The 20,073-nt window shown below is 34.6% G+C and overlaps 1 protein-coding gene across 1 annotated transcript; it reads left to right on the forward strand.

The window, feature by feature from the left end:
• The first annotated feature begins 2,872 nt into the window (after nucleotides 1–2,872).
• LOC122529100 lies at nucleotides 2,873–16,484 on the forward strand. The gene is made up of 8 exons (XM_043654891.1): nucleotides 2,873–3,272; nucleotides 4,204–4,327; nucleotides 4,521–4,769; nucleotides 5,741–6,403; nucleotides 7,613–8,404; nucleotides 9,304–9,643; nucleotides 9,950–11,508; nucleotides 13,540–16,484. Exons 1-8 carry the CDS (start codon nucleotides 3,198–3,200, stop codon nucleotides 16,449–16,451), a joined length of 6,714 nt encoding a protein of 2,237 aa, XP_043510826.1. The 5' UTR covers nucleotides 2,873–3,197; the 3' UTR covers nucleotides 16,452–16,484.
• The last annotated feature ends 3,589 nt before the right edge of the window (nucleotides 16,485–20,073 follow it).

A 20,073-nucleotide genomic window follows, 5' to 3' on the forward strand; every position in this document is an offset into this window, starting at 1 on the left:
TCATTTTCAATTACGTCATATTAGTATTTTCTTTATACGTTTCATCGTAAAACAACATTCACCGGCAAAGACGAATTAATTCTCCAATCTTTTGAATACAATAATTCCATCAATATCATTTATTGATTTGTTACTTCTTCAAGGTATCATGTCTATCAGGATTGTCCTAATTGTTCCTTAATTTTCTTAGAATGTTGGGGATTAATTTTTTTAAATCAGGAAATCTGGAATATTTACATAACAGGCTAGAATCAGATATTTAACAGAAATGCATTGATCATGCGATCTTCACGCAGTATTGAAGCCGTGCAAGTATACATATAGGCGCAAGGAACGATCGTGCGACCTAGAGAAAGTATATCGTTGAATAAACGTATATTATTTTAAAACAAATTACTTATTCTTATGGGAAGGCAAGAGTCTCCCATGTTTCCTCGTCAGATAAAATATAAACTATATAAAAATACATTATCAGTTAACGGGGAAAGTCGTTATTCAGCGTGGATGATAATTTCCCAAAGACATTGTGAACTTTTACTCATTATACGCCACGCTTACCTTAATTTATTAATCTAGTTAAGCAATAAAACTCACTTGGCTAATTAATCGCACGATCAGTTTCTCTGGCTCCTGGCGTTATGCAACCCGCCTCCTCTCGACGTTCAAAGTTTCCTTCAACCGATCACGAATTCATTTCATCTTTTCAACAGCAAACTTACCTCGCGATGATCAAAGTGGAAATTTTGATCGTCTAAATCGTCTGAATATAGGTTCCCAAAATATTTTCTAGCCTTACCTCTGTCACGCGTAATTCTTATTATTCAAAAAGTGAATTTTATTGTGGAGGAAGCCTAAAATTGGCCATTGGCTTGATCTAAACATTAAGCTTTTAAGAAAAGAAAAAAAATTAGAAGGTTAAATTTTCGTTTAAAGAAACGCAAGAAAGCTTCTTAAGCGTTTTGTTTTATTTCGAGAATGTGCACTGGTACGCTTAATTATTTCTAGACGATGACGAGTATACTCGAAGACACAGTGATAAATTTTTTTGGTGTTTCTTTGAAAACAAACTGATAAATTTTTTTGATGTTTCTTTGAAAAATTTTTAATTTTATTGGTATTTGACTTAACATTTTATTTTTTGAAAACTATTCCACGAAAGAGAACTATTAAAAATTTAAAACGTGGAGAAAAGAGCTTGAGATTTTCATCAACTCACAGAAAGAAGTAAAAAAATCAAATATTTGCAAAACGCTTGCGTGAAATTAATCAATTTTACTGATCAGAGATCTGTTAAAATTTTCTCGCTAACACTTTCCAAAAAAAAAAAAATTAATAAATAATTAATAAAATCTTAACGTAAACGAAAGGAGGCGTAAAAATGGCGCCAACGAAGCGCGTCGATGCGAAGAGAAGTATTCACGCAAGGAACTATGTATAATGCATATACTACGTTTGTCGGAACAGTCTGTTAGATTAGAAGATAAATGATCTTGTGTAGGTCACGCGCGTATGGTTTCAAGTAGCGCGAATCGAGGACGCGATACACCACATCTGTTCTCTCTTCCTGTTAATCTTGATCAGAATCTAGTAAAAAACTGTACTACAGTATTTGTAGCAATCTTATGAAATCTACAAATGCTACGTACATGCATATATCATGGAATGGAAAATTTATTTCTACTATCGTAGAAATTGCCAATAATTCTGGCAAAGTGCAAGTTTTTAAATACTATTTTACTATTTTCGAGTAAAAGTGAGGACACAAGAAGCATAAGATAATAATAATAATGATAGTAACAATAATATTATTATATAATAGTATATTAATGTTAATGTTAATATTACATATAATTTATATTATGATATATTACGTACATTACAATATTAATATTACATATAACTTATATTATAATATATTACGTACATTATATTGTTAATATTACATATAATTTATATTATAATATATTACGTACATTATAATGTTAATATTACATATAATTTATATTATAATATATTACGTACACTATAATGTTAATATTGCATATAATTTATATTATAATATATTATGTACATTATAATGTTAATATTACATATAATTTATATTATAACATACTACGTACATTATAATGTTAATATTACATATAATTTATATTATAATATATTGCGTATATTAATATTGATATTACATATAATTTATATTACAATATATTACGTACATCATGATATTAATATTACATATAATTTATATTATAATATATTACGTACATTATAATGCTAATATTACATATAATTTATATTATAATATATTACGTACATCATGATATTAATATTACATATAATTTATATTATAATATATTACGTATATTATAATGTTAATATTACAGATAATTTATATTACAATATACTACGTACATCATGATATTAATATTACATATAATTTATATTATAATATATTACATATATCATAATATTAATATTACATATATGTGATATAGATATTGTAATATAATATAATACGGGACGATCAGAGGGCAATTGAAACATTCAAATATTCATTCTATTAAATAATAGAACATTTTTGCAGTATGAAATAAACAACAGATTTATAATATAATTTATATATATATATATATATATATAAATATTATATTATTACTTATTATATCACATAAATATTATATGTATATATATAATATATTAATATTACATATATTATACAATATTATTATATAATATAATATAACATAATATAATATTTATGAATATTTATGAATGAGTATAATATAATAGTTATGAATGAGTTATAGGGATCTTCTGTTTCAATTTTCAAGAAAAAGAAACGAAACTTGACGCGAATAGAGATCGACCAAGTGATCGTGAATCCTCCATCTCGCGCTCTTGCTCATTTGTCATCGAGCATGCACGTACCCTCGCTGTCGTCAATTGTTATCTCGAAAATCGTTCGGCAAACGAAGTCCCTTCTCAAACGGAGAAGCCCGGGTGCGAACAAAATTAACGTGAACGAACGAAAATCCTGAAACTCCTTGAAATTCCCTTGGGTGATTCCCCTCGAGAGCGGATTGTTTTCGGTGATCGTGAGCGCTTCAATCAAAGGACTAAACGATCGACGATGATCGGCCCTCGCGCAATCGACGACACGCTGGTCCACCGGCTCCTTCGGCAATTTCGCGTTCCTAATGCCTAGCTTCCTCGGACGTTACCTTGGTATTTCCAGTCAAACCGAACGATTGATAATGAACATCCTGGGCCTGGTAAGAATTCGGTCGTTTCAACGTTTCTTTCATCGTTCCTTTTATTGAACAATGACTCGTGTCACAGAACTTAACCTCTATAACCTTCGATTCCATTTCTCTGGGGAGGAGGGATTTTCAAGTCGATTTATCTTTAAATGTATATTGATTATTATAAGTATATTAATTATTATACATTTATCTTTAATACATATTGGTAATTGATAATATGGTGATATAATTTATTGATAATACGGTAAAATACATTATACGAAAATATGGTATATTGATAATTTAATGTTTTTTTGTTCCTAGGTAAGTAATAATCAACTAATTAACTATATTATAATTTATAACTAATAAATATAATAATTAAATAATAACAATTAACTAATTAACTAATAATAATAATTAAATAAATATAATAATTAACTAATTAACTAATAATAATTAAATAATTATAATAATTAACTAATTAACCAAAAATAATTAAATAAATGTGATAATTAACTAATAATAATAGTAATTAAATAAATATAATAATAAATATAATAATTAAATAATAATAATTAACTAACAATTTACCAACCTAATTAGTGTGACGAGAAATGTTTAGAAAATAACACGTTTTTGACGACTATAAATGGACTTGAGCCGCTTTCAAAATAAAAGTTTTTATCATTCTATTAACCAGCTAATTCCCTTAGTGATCGGAAATATATCAGTTACGATTTGTTGAAGAACGGAAGGATAACGTAGAAATGTAAATATTAAAACAGCCAGCTTGATTTTTTCGAATGACAATGGAATCTTCACTTTTGAAACTAAAAACGACTCGTTTATCCGTTTGAAACCTGGCACTGATATTGGCCATGATTTTTAAAATAGAATACGAACTGACTTCCAACGTCATCGGGAAAATCAGTTTCTCTTCTTTTCTCTTCCCTCGAAGGTCAATAGCACGCTAGATTGGAGTGCCATTAAATGGAGCAACAAGCTCGAACAAATTTGGAACTTGTCCCTGTCGCAGGGGACGCTTATTTTCGACACTATCGGCGAGGATACTATTAAAACTGGTTAGAGCACCGATAAAGTTAATATTTTAACGACTAGGTCACTGTATTTCCATATTTTTGTTTTCTTTGAACAAATATACTTCATATATATATATATATATATATACTTTATATATTATATACAAATATATGTTAAATATACTTTATATATTTACTACAAATATATTAAATATACTTTATATATTATATATAGTTCTATCATGGATCGTAATCACGCGAATCGTCATCGCCCACCTGTACACATTCTCCTACATGATCAATCTTTATCCGATATTAACGTCGAGACGACCGAACTTGCTGCTGCCCTGGCTGATCCTCAGCTTTTTCAAAAACGTCGTGTTGGAGGTAATCGTAATCGCCGTTGGTCTTCTGCTTTGGTACGACAAGAGATTTTCGTTGACAATTTTCGTCGAATTCGTCCTCGTGAAGGTGATCCCTTTGAGTAAGTACATCTTCCGCTAAATACTTTCTTACTTCTCGAAGATCATGCTTTCGAAGAAATTTTCCACCACTTTTTTCCTGAAAACACTCGTCACGTTACGAGACCTCACCCTGTATTCGAAAGTCATCTATAATAAATTTATAATATTAAATATATAATAATAATACTATATTTAAAATATAATTTAGAAAATTTATAAATTTAGTAGTATTATTATTTATACCCTGTATTCGAAAGTCATCTATAATAAATTTACAATATTAAATATATAATAATAATACTGAATTATATTTTAAATATAATTTATAAAATTTATAAATTTCGTATTATTATTATACATACCGTGTATTCGAAAATCATCTATAATAAATTTATAATATTAAATATATAATGATAATACTGAATTATATTTTAAATATAGTTTATAAAATTTATAAATTTAGTATTATTATTATATATACCCTGTATTCGAAAATCATCTATAATAAATTTATAATATTAAATATATAATGATAATACTGAATTATATTTTAAATATAATTTATAAAATTTATAAATTATATTATATATACCCTGTATTCGAAAATCATCTATAATAAATTTATAATATTAAATGTATAATAATAATACTGAATTATATTTTAAATATAATTTATAAAATTTATAAATTTAGTATTATTATTATATATATTCTGTATTCGAAAGTCATCTACAATAAATTTATAATATTAAATATATACTAATAATACTAGATTTATGAATTTTATAAATTATATTTATAATAACAATGAACTTATAAATTTCCATTACAGTATAAAATTAAAATATAATAAATTTGTATATTTACAAATTTATCTATAATAAATAATAATGAATTTTCATATTGCGATAAATTTTACTTTATTTTTATTACTGATATTGTGATAAACTTTTCATTCTTTCGCAAATCGTCGTCATTTCGTTTGTTTCAGTCGTTTTCAGCTACATCTGGTACTCCAACTCCTGCCTGTTCCTGGAGCAACGTCACCTGGAGAAGATGCGAATGTTGAAAAGAATGAGGAGCGACCCGAATCTGATTGTCAGTCGGCTGTGCTCGAAGTTGGTTGACTCCAAGTACAGAACCCGGTCGCTGACCACATTGATATCCTGCGAGAGCTATGAGACGTACGACAGCAGCGACACTATCTCGCGGATCATCGACGACCCGAGTCTAACACCGGGCCAGAAAGCGGCGAGGATCCTTGGACTGACCGACCAGGACATCGCCGAGGCGCGCATCAGGATCAAGGAGAGGGCTGTTCGCCAAAAATTGTCGGAGGAGGACGACGACTCGCTGGAAAGAACCGCGAAACGGAACGTGTCCCGATACTTTTTCGACGAGTACGACTGGAACGTGATGGAGGACAAACGCGCGAAAAGAAACGTGGATAAAGTCGCGATCGTGGATGAAACGATGGAGGAGGATAAGATGGATGAAATCGCTGATGAAGATGATCGTGAGGAAAATGAAATCTCGATCACCAGCGATAAAATTAACGAAAGCGAAAGAAAAGCGGAGGATCGAGTCGCGACGGACGAAACGACGAGTGATAAAAATGAAAATGAAACGGCGGCGGATCGAGTTACGATGGATGAAATTACGAACGAAACGGCCGATAAGAATTATCATACATTGGTAAGTATTATGTTACGTTATGTTACATTATATTGCGTTAATGACTTGTTTGTTAGTTTCAATTAAATACTGCTTTCTGTCGAATTGCCAAACTAATTGTATCCTTGTGCCCTCGAGTATCTTCTCTACTAATTTGTTTTTTGTACTTATGCTCTATACTCTGTACTCTATATTATACTTTATATTATACTCTGTACTCTATATTATACTTTATATTATACTCTATACTCTATATTATACTTTATATTATATTCTATAATCTATATTATATTTTATATTATACTCTATATTATACTTTATATTATATTCGATATTATTCTTTATATTATACTCTATATTATATTCTATATTATACTTTTTATTGTATTCTATATTATATTCTATATTATACTTTATATTATACTCTATATTATACTTTATATTATACTCTATATTATTCTCTATATTATACTCTATATTATTCTCTATATTATACTCTATATTATTCTCTATATTATACTCTATATTATACTTTATATTATTCTCTATATTATACTAATATATTGTATATACTATATGCAGGGCGTTTCCTTTATCTTGCAGAATTGAAATATCTTGTAAAATATTGAACCTATCAAGAAATGGTGCAAATTATCTTTTAATTTTTAAATGGAGCTATGTCTATCGAAAAATTATTAATTTAGGAAATATCTGAACTTTAATTTACGAAAGAGGAGGAAGAACAAGGTCCTATAAATTTTATAAAATTAAAGTGAAAATATCTCTTCAACTAATAATTTTAGTACTTCGTTACGTATATGAGTATGTACATATATAACAATGTTGATACTTTTTTTTTATAGAGAATACAGAACTGTATCGATCAATGCATAAAATAAAAAATATATGATTCTGAAACTGGCCTTGAAATCTGCTCTGCTATTCGACGTGCAAAAAAAAAATATAATAACTTTCCTAATATGCTAACATTATATTATATTTTCTAATATTATTATATAATAATATTAATATTTTTATATTAAATATTAAATATAATAATATTTTTATATTACTATTTTCTAATACTATTACACAAAAATATTTTTTTAATAGGTCCAATATCTTAATTATTTTGGATATTTCGATTCGTGACAAAGAAAACATCCTGTCTGACTAGACTTTTGCATATTAATTCAGAAAAATCCATCCACGTCCTCGATAAACCTCGTGGACCTACGGAATCCATCCTTCCAACATTCATCGACGAAGGAAAAAGGAGGAACAGACTTTCCAGAGACGAATGGCACGAAGCAAACGGAGCTGCATCCATCCGATCACGCGGAGAACTTCGATCAACATGGCTGCCCTTCTTCAACCGAGCGAGACTGGTCACCCGTGAATCTTTCGAAGCACACGGAACAAAGCGTAGAGAAAAGTAGCAGCTCCGTGAAACTGCGATCGCTGTTCGGCTGCAATTGTATCGTCGACGATTATCTGTACAACAAGACACTGGAGGAGTATTGCCTCTCGAACGGCTCCGTAATGAGGAACTCCACGCCTAACGAGAGCATCGACGAAGACAAGATGACGAGAGATGTGGAGGACGATTGCAAAAATTCGAAAAGCACAACCTATCACTCGTGCTTGGACAATATCGATCGAAATAATACCGAGAATCAAAGAGCAGAGTTTACCATGGACAACAGTTTACCTTTGATAGAGAAACTGTTGCAAAATGATTTGAACATATTGAAAAGTGTCCGAAGGGGCAATCAGTTGCCAAAGTTGGAGAACAGTAAACCGAACGATAAACCGATGCACGAGGTTCTCAACATCTCGGACATTTTGAAGGATCTGAACGTGACGAGGAACGTGGTGACGAACTTTGGGATCTTGAAGGTTGCCGAATCTGACGAAAGCGAGTTGAAGGCTGACGGTGAAATAAAAAGGGCTGTGGTTTCTATGCCCGTTGCCGACGGTAGTACGTGCCTTTGTAACTTTTAAACTTTGGAATTTTTATTTCTGTTTCTTTGCTTTTGGTAGTGAAGAGTTACTTGGAATTCTTATTTCTATTTTTTTATGTTTAAGAGTTATTTATTTCTATTTTCTTATGTTAAGAGTTACTTGGAATCTTTATTTCGATTTTTTTACTTTCAATAGGGAGGAGTTACTTGGTATTTTTAGTAATTTTTATTCCTATTTTTTTTTTACATTTAATAGTAAAGAGTTACTTGGAATTTTTATTTCTATTTTTTTTTTTTATTTCTATTTAATAGTAAAGAGTTACTTAGAATTTTTATTTCTATTTAATAGTAAAGAGTTACTTGGGATTTTTAGCAATTTTTGAGTAATTTTTATTTCTATTTTTTTACTTTTAATTTTTTAATTGTTATTTCTACTTTTTTACTTTTAAAAGTAAAAAGTTACTTGCAATTTTTGTTTCTATTTCTTTACTTTTAATAGTAAAGTGTTACTTGGAATTTTTATTTCTATTTGCTTTTTTTTTTATTTCTATTTAATAGTAAAGAATTACTTGGAATTTTTATTTCTATTTAATAGTAAAGAGTTACTTGGAATTTTTATTTCTATTTAATAGTAAAAAGTTACTTGGAATTTTTATTTCTATTTTTTCTTTATTTCTATTTAATAGTAAAGAGTTACTTGAGATTTTTAGTAATTTTTGAATAATTTTTATTTCTATTTTTTTACTTTTAATTTTTTAATTTTTATTTCTACTTTTTTACTTTTAAAAGTAAAGAGCCACTTGCAATTTTTGTTTCTATTTCTTTACTTTTAATAGTAAAGTGTTACTTGGAATTTCTATTTCTATTGTTTCACTTTTAATAGTAAAGAGTCACGTCACTTACATTTCCTTTTCAGTTGTGAATACCGTGCAGAGGGGCGAACGAAATACCGAGAAGAACGTAGTAAAAGTGAACTCTTTCAGCGACACGAATATCCCAAGGTTCTTCAAAGATTCGATGAAAGTTTTCGACGGTTGTTACGAGAAGGACTTCGCCAATAACACCGAACTCCAGTGTTTGCTCCGACAGTTGGAGAAGAAGAAGTGGAGCATATTTCCAGCACAGCTTGGCCAAGACGCGTTGATACCCTCGAACGTCTTGAAGGAGCAAAACGATCAAGACAATTCGTCGTCGACTGTGCGAGACTTGAGAATCGTTGGGCTGCCTAACGATCATAATTTCAGTACGATGAAGAGGTACGTGAGATTCGAAGATAATTCGTACGAACTCGCACGTTACGAGACAATGAATAATTTTATTTACTTTACGTAGCTCAAAGTAGTTCAACTTCGAAAATTAAAAAAAAAAAAAAAAGAAATGTTAAATTGTTAAATTTCTTTACAATCGATATAATGTAGAATTCGCCACACTTGTGGCTAGTATCGATATTCTTCTCCTTTCGACGTCAATTCTTCGAACTGTTGGACAGTTACGCGGGGACTCGAAAATTTTCATACCGATCGTCTTCAAGATGGAGACTTATTCTCTGTCATTTTCCTCAGATACGAAATCTCGGAGGCAACCAACGACGAAACGCAGCTTGCCCCTGAAATCGTACAAACAAACGAGCAATCCCGCGACGATTTCTCCGTCGTATTGAGCAACGCTCTAAAGCCAAGTGCCGCGAGCTTCGCGAAGGACGCCCACACGCAGACCGAGAACGACCTCGATCAGAGAAGTTCCACCAGCAACCTCGTCGAAGCACAGAAGAAGCACAGAAAGACGTTCTTCAAGTCCAAACGTACGAAAGAACCGTCTGAAGAAAGACGCGTGTCGCCGATCGCGAATCACCGCGAACGCAAGAGCGACTCGCGTACGCGAGGCTCGAAGAGGTTGCCAGTTGCGCAGAAGGGTGAAAAGTCGACGAAGCCGGGAGCCGAGAACCCGAGGAAACAGTCCGACGAGAGTGTCTGCGAGTGCAGAGCTCAGTCGCGGAGAGACAGCAGCGACAAAAGATGCGAGATAAACAAGAAATGCTTGACGAGATGCAAGGTGGAGACGTTCGGGACGATACCGTTCTCGCAGGTGGTCCGGCCGGCGATATTCGACTCGGTGATCTATCGCAGGAAACAACCGCCGTCGTGCACGCGGAGGACGAAGAACGAGGCCGGGAACGTTTCCACCGCTGCGAATTCGAAAAGGACGCCGACCACTTTGAAGAAACATTCGGAGACGTCGAAGACGGCGGTGCACAGCTCGAAGAAATTCAAGTGGAAGAGCCCGAGAGTGGGGAATGAGGGGGAGAGGGAAGCTCGGGAGATGAGAGCCCTGAAGGCGTACAACGAGGTGACGCTGCTGAAGGACAAGAAGGAGCTGGAAGCTAGGAAGAGACCCAACGCGGGAAGGCAGTCGGCTGCAGCCGCGAGTCCTGAAAGCTCGAGAACTCACTCGGATCGTAGCAGGAAGAGGAACGTCCCCCGGAACGTGGACGACTATTACGACAAGGAGAACTTGTTCGTGGACGCGACCACGGAGACCGAGCCGTTGCTGAACGTGGATAGTAAAACGTTCGTCACGACGAGGAAAGCGTTGCTCTCCGAAAAGTACTCTTGCTCCAGCAAGCTGTCCAAGGTGAGAAAAATCGCCGACAAACTGCTGTTGGACAATTTCGATCGGTTGCGCGGTGCACAGGCGAAGCAGAGTGTGAAGAGCAAGAGGATTGGGGACGAAGTGGAGACGAAGAACCAGCACACCAAGTACAGCAGACCGAAGAAATTGACAAAGGAGGAGGGGGAGAGCAACGATGGCTCCATGGTTTCGATGAGGAAGTTGGAAGGCACGCAGAAAGGTCGAGAATTGGAGAGGATACCCGCCAAGAAGGACGTCAGAGATCCTCCGGAGATCCCTGCAATGTCTTCTGACGTAAACTCCTTTTGTCGTATTCTCGTTGTGAACGAACGAGACAAGGAGACTTCGACCTCTGCGAACCTCTCCGTAGACTTTGGCGGCCAAGCTGGATCCTTGCTGACGGTGATGAAGCCTACGACGACTCAAGACGTTGCCTTCTCGTGCTCTTCCAGCACCATTGATCAGGAGGATGAACCATACTTCCCGGAACAAGGTGGCAAAACTATTTTTAGAATTTTAGAATGAACTTTGATGTCGTAGCTGGTGATATTCTGGGAGTTAGGTTTGGTTTAGGTTAGGTTTAGGTTAAGTAACTTTGATATTGTTGCGGGTGATGATGTTCTAGGTTAGGTTTCGATTAGATTTAGATTGGGTTTAGGTTAAGTTGGTGGCAAAATTATTTTGGAATTTTAGAATGAATTTTGATATTGTAGCGGGTGGTAATGTTCTGAGTTAGGTTAATAACTTATCTAAGTTAGGCTTATGTTAGTAATTTTGATATTGTAGCGGGTTCTGAGTTAGATTAGGTTTAGGTTAGTTTTGGTTCCGGTAGCAAAATTATTTTAAAATGAACTTTGATATTGTAGCGGGTGGTGATGTTCTGGGTTAGGTTTAGATTTAAGTTAGTAACTTTGATATTGTAGCGGATGATGTTCTAAGTTAGGTTTAGGTTAGAATTTTAGAATGAATTTTGATACTGTAGCGGGTGATAATGTTCTGAGTTAGGTTAGTAACTTACCTAAGTTAGGCTTATGTTAGTAATTTTAATATTGTAGCGGGTTTAGGTTAGATTTGGTTCCGGTAGCAAAATTATTTTAAAATGAACTGTGATATTGTAGCGGGTGGTGATGTTCTGGGTTAGGTTTAGGCTTAGGTTAGTAACTTTGATATTGTAGCGGGTGATGATGTTCTAAGTTAGGTTTAGGTTAGGTTTAGATTTAATTTAGGTTAGGTGGTTGGTTTAGGCTAATAACTTTGATATTGTAGCAGATGGTGAGGTTCTGGGTTAGGTTTAGGCTTAGGTTAGTAACTTTGATATTGTAGCGAGTAATGATGTTCTGGGTTAGGTTTAGATTTAAGTTAGTAACTTTGATATTGTAGCGGATGATGTTCTAAGTTAGGTTTAGGTTAGAATTTTAGAATGAATTTTGATACTGTAGCGGGTGATAATGTTCTGAGTTAGGTTAGTAACTTACCTAAGTTAGGCTTATGTTAGTAATTTTAATATTGTAGCGGGTTTAGGTTAGATTTGGTTCCGGTAGCAAAATTATTTTAAAATGAACTGTGATATTGTAGCGGGTGGTGATGTTCTGGGTTAGGTTTAGGCTTAGGTTAGTAACTTTGATATTGTAGCGAGTAATGATGTTCTGGGTTAGGTTTAGATTTAAGTTAGTAACTTTGATATTGTAGCGGATGATGATGTTCTAATTTAGGTTTAGGTTAGAATTTTAGAATGAATTTTGATATTGTAGCGGGTGGTAATATTCTGAATTAGGTTAGTAACTTACCTAAGTTAGGCTTATGTTAATAACTTTGATATTGCAGCGGGTTCTGAGTTAGATTAGGTTTAGGTTAGATTTGGTTCCGGTAGCAAAATTATTTTAAAATGAACTTTGATATTGTAGCGGGTGGTGATGTTCTGGGTTAGGTTTAGATTTAAGTTAGTAACTTTGATATTGTAGCGGATGATGATGTTCTAAGTTAGGTTAGAATTTTAGAATGAATTTTGATATTGTAGCGGGTGGTAATGTTCTGAGTTAGGTTAGTAACTTACCTAAGTTAGGCTTATGTTAGTAACTTTGATATTGTAGCGGGTTCTGAGTTAGATTAGGTTTAGGTTAGATTTGGTACCGGTAGCAAAATTATTTTAAAATGAACTGTGATATTGTAGCGGGTGGTGATGTTCTGGGTTAGGTTTAGGCTTAGGTTAGTAACTTTGATATTGTAGCGGGTGATGATGTCCTAAGTTAGGTTTAGATTCAGTTTAGGTTAGATTCAGTTGGGTTAGGTTAATAACTTTGATATTATAGCGGATGGTGAGGTTTAAATTATATTTAGGTTAAGTTTGAGTTAGATTCGGGTTAAAAAAAAAAGGTTTGGTTCAGGTTAGGTTTAAAGTAGGTTAAAAATTTTGATATTGTAGCGAGTGGCATATTGATATTTTGGGTGTGAACAACTCGTACAACGCTTTAGGTTTTATTAGCTTTAGACGGATTCAAAGTCTTTGTTTTTGTCTTTTTTCCAGACGATGCCAACACACAGACGATCGAACATGGAGCAAGAAGACCACTCGAACTCGAGGAGGAACATCAAACCGAGGATCACAAAAAGGAAAATGAATTAGTATCAAAAACTTGCGAAGACGTCAAGGAAGGACTTGCACCAATACTAGAGATCAAAGACCAGCCGAGTACAGAGTTTCAAGCAACATTTGAAACCCACCAGAAAGAATCTGATTCCGTATTAAAAACGGAGGATCAGCTAAAAAAATTTGAATCAGAAGACCAAACAGAGGGAATTGATCCAACATCGAACACAGAGGAGGAACATCGACAGGAGACTTCAAATATCAGAGACAAATATTGTCAAAAACAAGTGGAAGGTGATGAAAAGGAAGAAACGAAAGAACCGAAAGTTTTCTCACAGCCCGTAAAAGGTGAAACAGATGTTGCACGGAACGAAGCAGAAGAAGATATTGTCGAGGTATTGCTGAACGAACCCGAAACGATCACGCGGAGAGTAATCTCGAATCTGTCGGATCTCGGTGGGTTCGACATCAACTACGTGATTTTAAACAGTTCCGAGGCTTCGAGAGAGAACGACACCCCGGTGTGGGACATCGTGGACGAAGACACCGTGAGAACCCTGCACAACATGTTCGCCTATCGGTCGTTGGACGCCAGTTTCGACTTGTCGAGTGAGTTTTACACGATGGAGGAGATTTTGAACGGCAGGCAGACGGTGTCGTCGTCGTCGTCGTCGGACGAATTTATCTTCCAACCGAGCAGAAACTCGTGGAGCCTTCCCATGTACGAGCACACCGCTCTCCGCGTGATTCGTCCGCATCGAAGAGGCGTGGAAGAGGGAGAAGACGACGGTGAGAATTCACTCTGCGACTTCTGCATCACCGCCATCGATCACGAGGATCTGCTCGAGATCGACGATCTCGAGGACAACGATGAGCACCGGATCGTCAGCGAGCTCGGATTGAACGACTTTCTGACCCAGCTGGCACGCATCTGGAGGAGCTTGAACCTGCGCGGATTGCTCGCCGGAGTGCTCGAGACTGTTCACGACGATAGAACTGAGACGTCTCGGTTGGTACCTCGCGAGGAAATAGAGGAAACTGAAGAAACGCAGGAGGAACGCTCGCTGGAGGAGCAGAGAGCGTTGAAATTCTTCGAGGATGATTGCCTGAGATTCGTCAAGGAAGACATCTTCACGAACATCAAGTTCCCCGTTGTGATCAACTTGGCCGACGCGATAGATAACGTGGAGGATCCAGAGGACACGGAGCTCGACCTTGACGTATCGAGTAAAACGAACTTGCTCTCTCTGATGGACGACAGACACGAAGAAGAAGAAGAAGAAGTTGATGACGAGGACGAAGAAACAACGAGAAACGAGTACCTCGAGACGCTGCAGACGTTTTCCCCGATATCGATCGTTGACAGCTACGACGCTTTCGGGAGAGTACTACACGAAGAGAGCGGAACGTCTTACTCGAAAGTGTCCTCGAACGATCACACTCCGATCGCGAGTGACAAGTTGAAGAAAAGGTACATGCTGGTACGTTCGGAGCCGGTGCAGGCTCGCAGGGAGAGCTTGAATCGTACGTACGAGATACTGGAGGATGTCGACGCTGAGGAAGAGCTGGTGAACGTGGAGGAAAGCATCGACAGCGCGCAGCTGGATGAAATGGTCACTCTGACGGAAGATGTCGAGGAGATTATTAGGAAATTAACGAAAGAGACGGAGGAGCGCGAGGAAATCGAGAAGATATACAAGCACGAGGATGTTGAAGAGGAGAAGGAAACCGAGAATGTGGAGTTGGAGGGCGAGGATGACCAAGAAGATTCTCTCGAGGGAACAAACTCGAGCGAGACGTCGGATTTCGTGGTCGGCGAGCAAAGGATCGTGTCCCTGTACACGATCATCATTTTCTGGATGCTGGTGTTCTGCTTTTACGCGCGACACTTCTACCAAAAGATCTTCCTGTTCAAGCAGGCGTCGACGTCCACGTCGACCTTGAAACCGTTCGAGATTCACGCGCCGACGTCGACGGCCACGTTCCTCGATAATTCGCGATCGACGGACCAAACAGAGGGGGAAGAGCACGAAGAAGATACGGAGGAACTGGAGGAAGACGACGATTCGTTCGACAGGATCGTCGACCTCGAGACGATAGACGTTTCCCGATTCGACGAGTACGACTCGGTGATGAATATTGTCGACTGGACTCTGTACTCGAACAGTTCGAGAGTCGGACGGTTGAGCGAAGAGATTGAAGAAGAGAAGTCCGCGTTGCGTTTGAAGAGACGAATTTTAGGAGACATCGAGATCTGTCCAAACGAGTCGCCGGAAGAAGAAATGGAAACCTCGGTGGAGTCAAGTTCGAAAATCCAGTCGGTTTCTCTAACGTCTAGCAACGAGTCGAGTGTCGTCGAGAAACCGAAGGAACTTGAAGGAGACTCGTTGGAACTGCGTTTAGCTGCTGAAGAAATCGAGACGTTCAGATACAGGGCAGACGACGACTCGAGCTCGTCGGAATCTCGTTTAACGCGCGACGATCTGCGCGAGGCAAAAGTGAGGACAGACAGAGTTGAAGAAGTCCAAGCTGACAGCTGTGGGACAATGTTTGTCGCGGTTGATGAACGATCGAGCAAAGACGAGGATGAAGAGGAGAGAAAAGGAGAAAACGTCGAGAGAGCTAGGACATTCGCGAAAGGAGACGAGCGCTCGAGTTCTTCGCCTCGAAATTCAGGGGGAAATTTCACGGAGATGAATTTGCGAACGAATGACAGTTTCGATTCCACGTGCACGGCGGTTTCGCTGGTGTCGAGGAACGCAGCTTCCGCGATCGATCTCAACGACTCGTCGATGGAAGAATTCGCGATCGCCTCGAACGAATCGGTCGCGTCGAACGAAGGCAGTTGAACGAAATCCGCCACGAATCTCTCTTTTCTTTGCCTTTTTCTTTTGCTATTCTCAGGTTCGTTCTTTTTTGTATTTTCTTTATCGCGCGGCGAATCGATGAATTTTAATTTCCTTCCCCCTCCCTAGTTTTGAGAAAACAGAAGCTTCTCTTTCTGAGAATTTTGCATCTTTTAAATAAGAAATCGTTGAGATTTATTTTTTCTCTCTTTCCTTTTTCTTTGGAGAAAGATGGAAGACGCGAGACTTTTCATTCTTTCTTCTTTTTTAAGTTTTCGTTCATCACTCGGAAGACACAGAGGGCCCCTTTTTTAGGAGGCTTCGATTTTATTTGATATTCGTGCTGATCAGCCCACATTTGCGTTTTTTTTTTTTTTTTTTTTAAATGATTTTGTAACCAGGAAATTTTCGAGGACCTCGAAAGTGTTGTTTGTTTCTAACGTATAGATAAATAAACGATAGTATTTTAAAGTGATAATTCTCCTTCATACGAATAATATAAATGATACTTTTTTTCTTTTTTTCTTCTGTCCATTTGTCAATTTCGTTTTACCAGTCTGTGTATTTAATTTGGACAGCGTTTTCAAGCGAGATTCGCTCAATTCGGCCGACCTCTTATCCCGCTCTCTTATTGTATCGCTCAACGAGCTTAATATACTTAATTAAATACAGTTCCTGTTTGCCCTCGACATCTTTTTAACGATCGCTTACTCGTTCAAAGAACTTTTACCGATTTTCTATCTATCCATTAAATGAATCTTTAAATTTCCAATTAATTTCTATTAATTATTTAGATTTTTAACTAGAAACAAACTTGTCAAAATATTCGCTCTTCGCTTTACCCACATCTTTGAACAATCAATCGTCTTACTTCGTTCGCTAATAATTATCCAAGGTGTAGATATTGCGCAGTTGCATCTTCGATCCGCGATTGTTTGATCAGTGAGTTGCGCCAAGTACATACTCACGCTGTCATTAATATTCAGACAGTCAGATGACACTCATTAATATTAAACGCTCTGTTTACCTAAGAGTTTGATTAATAATTAGCAACGAGGCAAGTTGATGACGGGCATATGTACGTGAAATGAAAACGAAGCGTGAAAGTAAAATTCAAATAACCTCTAATTCCCAAAATTCGAATAACTCTCATTGATATTCGGACACTAGATATTGAGGTTAATTTATTTAAAAATAATTTTATTCAAAATAATTTATCTAAAAATAATTTTATTTAAAATAATTCATTTGAAAATAATTTTATTTAAAACAATTTATTTGAAAATAATTTTATTCAAAACAATTTATTTGAAAATAGTTTCATTCAAAATAATTTATTTAAAAATAGTTTTATTTAAAAAGAAAAAAATCGTACGACAATAAGCCTTCATTTTAAAGCTTGAAGACTCTATTTCTAAGATGCGTCGTTTAATTTGTTCTAATGTATTTTTACGTTACGTAGCGAGTGATTAAGTGAAAATAACAATTCTCTTTTCAAATATCCTGTAAAATATCATGGTGTGTAAAAACATTGAAAAATTTTCTCCATGACGGAATCTGAATGATGGATCTGAAAATTAAAGCCTCCCCTTTTACGATGACCTTGAGAAACTTGACGTACGATTTCTTTCTCGCCATTTTATTGAACTTATTAGATGACGAAAATTTAAGAAATTTTTGTCGTTGTGTTCGTTTTCGCCTGGTATTTAAAGTTCAATAAATTGGCGAAAAAAAAATAGCATAGCAAATTCTGAGATGTCGTTGTAAACGATAGTATATTTTCAATCGTGAAAAAAACTGTTCAACATTTTTACACACCATAACAAATTTCAAGCACTTTCAAGAACAAAAGTGTTTTCATTTTGTCATCTACTATGTAGCCCCAAATCATTTTAGAATAAAATGAACGATATATTTTAAAAGTAGAGACATCGAGCTTTAAAATAAGCTCGAATTCTTTTATTGTATAATTTCTTTTTACAAAATTTCAACATTTAACGTTATCGCGTGTACATTGAAAGAAAAAAAATAAATCTTTGTTACCTGAAAACTGCTAAAACTCTTCACATGCAGTTGTCTTTCATAAGAGAGAATATTAACTCTGAATGAGAATGATTTTAATTGATTCACGAGATTGTCAGATATGCGAGCAATATCTTTCTGCAAAATATATTTTGATGCAAGCAAAAATGAAGTGGCAACTGTCGATTAGTCAATTATTATTATTATCAATAGCCTGCCGTTCAACTTTTGATGAAGCTAATTAATAGAACACAGATTCTTGCTAATTTCAGTACATTATTATTGTAAAATTTCTTTTTGCAAAATTATAACTAATATAGTTCCAATGTTCCGTTCTAAATTTAGTTTTATTACACTTTCTATAATTGACTGATAATTGTAACGAACGTGTACATTTGCCTAGAGTGAAAGCTATAACAACGACGTAAGAAGAACAAAAGAATTTCAGAAGAAGAAATTTCTGAAGATCCAAGTCCTGAGTCAATTGACACTGAATAATTCACATAAACTATACTTCTCATTGCTTCTTACGAAAGTTTAAAAAATGATGGAGAATATTATTTTTCCTAATATTATACTTGTTCTAGCAAGCCGTGTATCAATGCACGATTATTGTTTGATTATTGTTTTCAATTTAAACGAGATATTAAGAAAGACATAATCAGCAAAATTTCGTGTTGAATACCATTCGAATGATTTCATTGCTATTTTCTCGATGTGATTGTTGTAATACTATTTTAATATATTTATAAATTTTTTTAGATTATATTTTTTCATTCAACGAGACATCTTTTATTTAATTTATCAACATCATTATCATTATGATAAAGATTTTTTATTTATTTATCAATCAATTTCCCAATTAATTTTTTTAAACATTCAGTTCCATTAAATTCTCCTAAGCCTCTTATACATTTTATATAATAATTCGACCTTGAACATTATCAATTCGTTTATCCTCGAATTTAATTTCTGGACATTTAATTTTAATTTTATTAAGAAATTTTGTAATAAACTGAATTTCTATTTTACCATTTACTATAATTATTTAAAATATGTTATTAACTTTAGAAATTTCTATATCAATTATTCAAGCACATGTTTTTTCAATCTTATTAACATTATGTTTTAATGAATCACTTATAACTATTTGTTAATGATATTACTATCAATGATTTGATATTATTTTATTATCCATTACTATCAATGATTTGATACTACTTTATTATCCATTACTATCAATGATTTGATACTATTTTATTATCCATTACTATCAATGATTTGATATTATTTCATTGTCCATTATTATTAGTGATTTAATGATATTTTATTATCCATTACTATCAATGATCTGATACTATTTTATTATCCCTTACTAACAATGATCTGATACTATTTTATTATCCGTTACTATCAATGATTTTATATTATTTTATTATCCATTATTATTAGTGATTTGATGATATTTTATTATCTATTACTATCAATGATTTGATATTATTTTATTATCCATTATCATTAGTGATTTGATACTACTTTATTATCCATTACTATCAATGATTTGATACTATTTTATTATCCATTACTATCAATGATTTGATAT

Source organism: Frieseomelitta varia, unplaced genomic scaffold (genome assembly GCF_011392965.1).
Source record: "Frieseomelitta varia isolate USP_RPSP 00005682 unplaced genomic scaffold, Fvar_1.2 scaffold_278, whole genome shotgun sequence".
NCBI classification, from domain to species: Eukaryota; Metazoa; Arthropoda; class Insecta; order Hymenoptera; family Apidae; genus Frieseomelitta; species Frieseomelitta varia.

Coding starts and splice junctions, on each gene's coding strand:
- LOC122529100 (XM_043654891.1), top strand. CDS start 3,198: ATGCCTAGCTTCCTCGGACGTTACCTTGGTATTTCCAGTCAAACCGAA. Junction 4,770..5,740: donor CGTGAAGGTGATCCCTTTGA/GTAAGTACATCT, acceptor CGTTTGTTTCAG/TCGTTTTCAGCTACATCTGG. Junction 11,509..13,539: donor ACCATACTTCCCGGAACAAG/GTGGCAAAACTA, acceptor TCTTTTTTCCAG/ACGATGCCAACACACAGACG.